This window comes from Cystoisospora suis, assembly GCF_002600585.1.
Source record: "Cystoisospora suis strain Wien I chromosome Unknown contig_635, whole genome shotgun sequence".
In the NCBI taxonomy this organism is placed as follows: Eukaryota; Apicomplexa; class Conoidasida; order Eucoccidiorida; family Sarcocystidae; genus Cystoisospora; species Cystoisospora suis.
Window position 1 is genome coordinate 1 of NW_027153436.1, and position 5,947 is coordinate 5,947.

At 45.9% G+C, this 5,947-nt stretch overlaps 1 protein-coding gene across 1 annotated transcript in view; it reads left to right on the forward strand.

Moving 5' to 3' along the window:
- The window catches only part of CSUI_001570 (ccr4-not complex not1 protein), a 10,886-nt gene continuing 4,939 nt past the window's right edge, over positions 1-5,947 (forward strand). Inside the window, exons 1-4 of the mRNA XM_068061775.1 lie at positions 1-456; positions 1,204-1,468; positions 2,185-2,630; positions 3,358-5,881. Coding sequence (XP_067926242.1) covers positions 73-456; positions 1,204-1,468; positions 2,185-2,630; positions 3,358-5,881 — 3,619 coding nt within the window. The 5' untranslated portion in view covers positions 1-72. The remainder of the gene's footprint in view (positions 457-1,203; positions 1,469-2,184; positions 2,631-3,357; positions 5,882-5,947) is intronic.

Below are 5,947 nucleotides of genomic sequence, written 5' to 3' on the forward strand. Positions count from 1 at the left end.
GAGACAAGCGCCGCTCCAGGAGGGGGACCTCTTCTTCAATCTTATCATCAAAGAGGAGGGATAGGAGGCGGCATGTCTTCTGCTTCTTTAGCATCAGGAGGAGCAGGGGGAGGCCAACATAGTCACTCTCATCTCTCTCATCATCCGGGTCACCCAAATCATCTTCCTTCATCTTCTCCAGGCTACGCACAACAGCAGCAACAGGCCTCATTATCTTCTGCAGGAGGAGGAGGAGGGCCGAATAATAGTAATAGTAGTAGTAGTAGTCCTCACCAGCCTACACCCCCCCCCGTAGGACAAGGTGTGAGAGAACCTATAGAAGTCGAGCCGATGGATGATGTACCTCTACCGACCGTCATGTCGAGGCTGGAAGACTGTCTTGTGCAGCTAAGGGATGTTGTACGTGATATCTTCACCTGTCCACCCATTGTCCCTTCGGCTTCAACGATGGATAGTGTAAGTCCAAAAAAGCAATAGAGAAGAAAGATAAAAAGAAGGAAGACAACAGAAAGTAAGAGGAGGATGAGGAGGAAGGTGAAGAAGAATGAGAGACCCAGCGGCTGTCCAGGTCGCATGATGAGCTAGGGGGAGGGGATGGAGTTACTGAGACATATCATCCTTGCCGGATGAAAGGTGTTAGAAAGACAACAGATGTAGTTGATCGAGGGATAATTCCTTACGAGTGGAAAACTCAACACAGAGCGGTAGATTCCCAAGATACATGAAGATGATGAAGGGTCTCCCCTATGCAGACCACAGTATCCGAAGTATCGATCCTTACGTATTCATACACACATAGATACATGATTTGGTGATATGCTCTCTGTCCAATAGTTCGATGATGGAAGTATGTTAAACAGGAGTGGTGTTCTTTTTGTTCGTCTTTTCTCTTGCTTTCTCACTAGACATCTTTGGCCTTGTGTTTTAAGTCGGAATCTTCTTTTCTTGTCGTCTCTTCGCTTCCTGTCTTCAATTCTTCTACGACTAGAATCATCACCCCCGTCATTCTTTCTTTCTTTCTTTTGCTCTCTGCCCCGGTTCTTTCGTGTTCTCGGTTCCTTTCTTCTGTTAGGGGAGCAAACGGATCAAAGATACTCCATTCGTTCTAGACTGTGATTTGCTCTACCTACCATCCATCTCTCCCTTTCTTCCCCCTTCCTTCATGTCGCTTTCTTTCTTTCTGTCTCTGTCTCTTCCTCTCAGTATTCAACTCCAGCAGGAAGTCAAGTGTGTGCTTTGCCGGTTCCTCTCTGTGCGACGCCTGTCTTGATGGTATTCGCTTGTTTACCTTCAAACCATGAAGTCTTCCAGCTCATCACGGCTGTCTCGGCTATAGCAGGCAGCTGTCCTCGAGTTGAAGAAGTCGCTCCCACTCTCGCTCATAAGTTGATTAAGAGTGTCTTTGAAGGCGCTTCTCTTGCTGCGAATCGAACCAGCCACAACGCCATTAGGGGCATAGACCCAACAGGTACGTACCTTCCGCTTCTCTCTTTCTTCTCCAAGGGGTATACATCCCCTTTCGTGAGGTTTATAGATGAAAGCATAAGAACTCATACAGAGGTAAATAAGGGAAGCAAGATAGAGAGAAAGAGTGTGTGTGTGTGTGTGTGTGATACAGAGACAGGTGATAGATCTAGTCATACAGGGTGGATGGTAGAATATATGTATGTATGGAGGTGGATGAGATGCATGTGAAAGCGGCACGAAGGTATAGAGGGGGGAGTGAGAAAAGGAGCCCTCAATGGAAGTCATACACTAAAGTGGCTTTTGAATGGGTTCCATTCTCCATGGCTCGTCCTAGAGTCTATCGTCTCTCTCACATATAACTCTGGAGTTTTTGTGTATGTGTTGAGCTATCTATGTCTCTTTACTGTATCTATCGATCATTAGTTGTCCTAACTATCTTCATCGAAGCGAGCAGCCATCTTTAGATCATCGATCTATCTTTCTATCTCTCACTTATCTATCTATCTTCAATCTATCCATCGTTGAACCAACATCGACATGTGTGTCTATGCATGTTGGATCTCTTCTCTCAGTTCATTCATGCAGAAGAAGAAGAAGTCGTCTTTCCCTGATGCGACTGCTTCCCTTTCTCTTAAGACCATTCTGTAGCGCCATGTGTAGATTTATGTTGTCTCTCCCTTCTGTGTCTTTTCTTCTTTTCTGCTTGTTTCTTTCCAGGGTTATATATGGAGGTCTTTTTCGCTGTCTTAGCAGCTCTCCGTCGTGAGAGTGATGTGGTATCGAAGCTCGCAGGAGAGGTCTTGAGTTTATCTTGTTCTTCAGCGACTATTCCTCCCAAGAAGAGCAACACAACCGTAGCAGCAGGGCTTGTTCGATACCGCCTAGTCAGTTTGCCTGCCTTTGATTTGATCCTTGCGAATCATCTCGATAACGGGAGAAACCTGGCGGTCTTAGAATTCATTCTCGCTCTCTTAAAGACCCTCTTAGATCAACATGCCATATGTCGACAAGACCTACCTACCACCTTCAAGACGTTAACGGAAGCCCCAGCTGCAACGCTCCCGGCTAAGCTCATTCAACTCAAGGGATGGCAACCTCTACCTGTAGCCGAAGCACGTACCAAGCTCCTCAATGCTTTCAAAGATCAGGAACAAGATAGGAAGGTAACGAACCACATGGGGGAGTGAGTAAGAAGAGTGAGAGAGATTTTCTTCTTCTCTCTGCTCTTCACATAAAGAGAGAGAGAGAGAAGGGTGTTAGAGAAAGGCATACCACACAGTATGTTATGTATGTATGCAGAAACATATGTATGGGGCTTTTGCGATCTGCGTTCTTCTCGATCTGGAGACCACCTGCGGAGATGTCTACCACTTTCGTTACTGTAGAAAGGTTTTATGAGGGCTCATTTAAGGGTGATATCTTGAGAGAGAGAGAGAGAGAAGAAGAAGAAAAAAGAAGGCGGAAGTGTCTGTCTGGTGTATCTTTCATGAGTTCATGAAAGAAGGCTATGTCCTCGCAATCGTGGGACAGAGGAGGTAGAGAAGGGGGTGTCGATATGTCAACTGTCTCCCGCCTACCTTTCCTTGTCATACCTGGAGGAGTCGATGCTGTTTCTTTCTACTTCCCTTTTCTTGCAAGGTGTATAGACACTTCGGGTTTGCTTCATACACATGTCTCCATAAAGTATATGTGACTATGTATGTTTCAGTATGTCTATACGTATGTTTGAATCTGTGTGGAGTACAGTGTATAGATAGATAGATAGTCGTATGGAAAGAAAGAGTGGAGGGGAGAAGACTTTCTGCTCTTTGTGCATCAGGATATTTCGGGCAGGCGTTGATGTGAAGACATGTGTTCCTGTCGATGCTTTTCTTCTTTTTTCTTTCTCAGAACGATCCTCGAGAACGTCTAACGACCATGACGGAGTTACTGGAGAATTACGCAAGTCCGTCTAGACCCGTGAAGGTTCGAAGTCTCCCTCGCTTACCAGCGGTGACATCGAAAGACAGACAACTGATAGCTATGATCTTCGAAGAATGGCTACGTTTCTGTTCATGGGCTGGCGGAGGTGCAGGTGTATGTACACCTGGGGGTCCAGGTAGCGGAAATGCTTCGGCCAAGATGATGATGATGATGAGCGGAGGAGGTATGGGAGGTCATAGCAGTCTAGCAGGGGGAGCTAATGAGAGTGCCTCTCTTCTGCGGGCGACCTTCTTTCAACGTGTTTCACACCAAGGTTTACTCCGCATGGATGAAGATACCGATCGATTCTTTGCTGTATGTGTAGAGGAAGCTGTCCGATGTGCCTTCGCTTATGTGACGGAAAAGGAACAAGCAGAAGAAGAAAAGAAGAAAAAGATAGAAGAAGAACAAGAAGATGCAGATGGGGGGAAGGGTAAAGGAGATGAGTGTGATGAAGCAGACGACAAGAAGAACAAGGAAGATGATGGAGAGGTCGAGGTAGGAGAAGAAGAGAAGATGAAGAAGAGCAAGAGCGATGAGAAGAAGAAGAAGAAAAAGAAAGAAGCGGAAGAGGGTGAAGAAGATGAGGATGATCATGACTACAAAAAGAAAGAAGGGGATGAAGAGAAGAAAGAAGATGGGAAGGTTCAGAAGAAAGGAAAGGAGAAAGCGAGTGGAGGAGGGGGGAATGAAAAGAAGAAAGAGAAGAAGAAGGCGATGAAAGAAGGCGAAGAAGACGAAGATGAAGATGAAAAGCATGAGAAAGAAGGCAAGACACCTTCCAGCGACAGTGAGGTAGGAACGTCATCTACTAGTAGTAAAGGAGGCAGTCATTCTACCTCGAAGACAAGTAAGAAATCTTCACCCAAAGGAGTGGAAGAGAGCGATGAAGAGAAAGATAAGACGAAGAAATCTTCAGGGAAGAGTGGGTCTTCGGATGAAGATTCTACGAAAAAGAAGAAAGGAAAGAAGACAGATAATGAGAAGGACGGAGAACAAGAGAAAGAACAAGATGATGAAGTGGAGGAAAAGAAGAAGAAAAGCAAAGAGAAAGAGAAAGAAGGTGAAGATGATAATGAGAAAGAGAATGAAGAGTCTTCTCCTGGTAGTCCCTCCTCTTCATCGTCTTGCGCATCTTCTCTTCTTTTAACAAGCAGCAGCACATATCCCTCGTCAACTATAGTAGAGTTTGATATGTCTTCCGTGTCCTTAGAAATGCTGAAGTCGATGGAGACCCCTCCAGAAGAGAGTGAGAAGATGCTCGATGTCGCCCCACTAGATTCATTAGCTAAGATGGTTGTCGGCATGATGAATCTTGTCGATCCTGTCCAGATCTCTCCTGTGATGATTCTTCAGCGTGCCTTAGGTATCATATGTAGACACATTCACATGGAGGCTGAGCGCCTAGGGCCTGCTTTCAATCAAAGGCCTTATTACCGACTTCTTCTCGCTATTGTCTTAGAAGTCACTGCATCCTCGCCTTCTCCCTCTTCTTCTTCGTCGGGGAATCCTTCTAGCTCGCTAGCGAATGGAGGAGGAGGGAATGAGAATGCAGCCCATGCAACAGCAGGGGCGAGTAAAGGGCTTCATCCTCATGGGGGTCATCATCATCATCCCAGTGCTTCTTCGTCTTCTCAAACAGCATCTTCGTCCACCTCTTCAACAGGCATGAACAGTTCATCAGCCTCGTCATCTGCAGCTGCGGAGACCCAGCTGTTACCTTCTTTGCTATCTTTCGCAGAACATCTAGCTCTGTTGAATCCGACTCGAGTTCCAGCCTTTGCTTTTGCTTGGCTAGGATTAGTAGGTCATCGAGCTTTTATGCCACGCCTGTTGAAGACGGGTCGAGGGTGGGCGCCTTTGCAGAGACTTTTAATTCTTCACTTTGAATTTTTACATCCCTTTCTTCGTAGTGTAACGTTATCAGATAGTATTCGATTACTGTATAAAGGAACCCTTCGCGTTCTTCTGGTTCTTCTTCACGATTTCCCGGAGTTCTTATGCGACTACCACTTCTCTTTCTGTGATGTTTTGCCGTTGAATTGTGTCCAGTTACGTAATGTCGTTCTATCTGCTTTCCCACGGAATATGAAGCTTCCTGATCCCTTCTTACCGAATCTGAAGGTGGATCTCCTAGCGGATATCAAGACTATGCCTCGCATCTTAGAAAATTTCACGGTCACTCTCTTACAGAAAGGTTTAAAGAAAGATATAGATACCTTCTGGCACACACGTGATCCATCGCTTCTATCGCGGATGAGAAGTAAACTCCTCTTACCACGTGAAGATGCTGTCGCTATAGGAACCAAATATGACGTTCCTCTCTTGAATGCTTTTCTTCTCTATGTTGGAAGTGGGATACCTGAAAGAGTTACATCAGCTGCAGCGGCAACTACAGCAGGAGGGGGGGGGGCTGGTCCTTCCGATACCATGATGGCGAGCTTCGGCTTGAGTTCTCTCTCTCTTAATTCTTCTTCGTCATCTTCCTCTTCAACTGGAGGAGGAGGAGGGATGAATG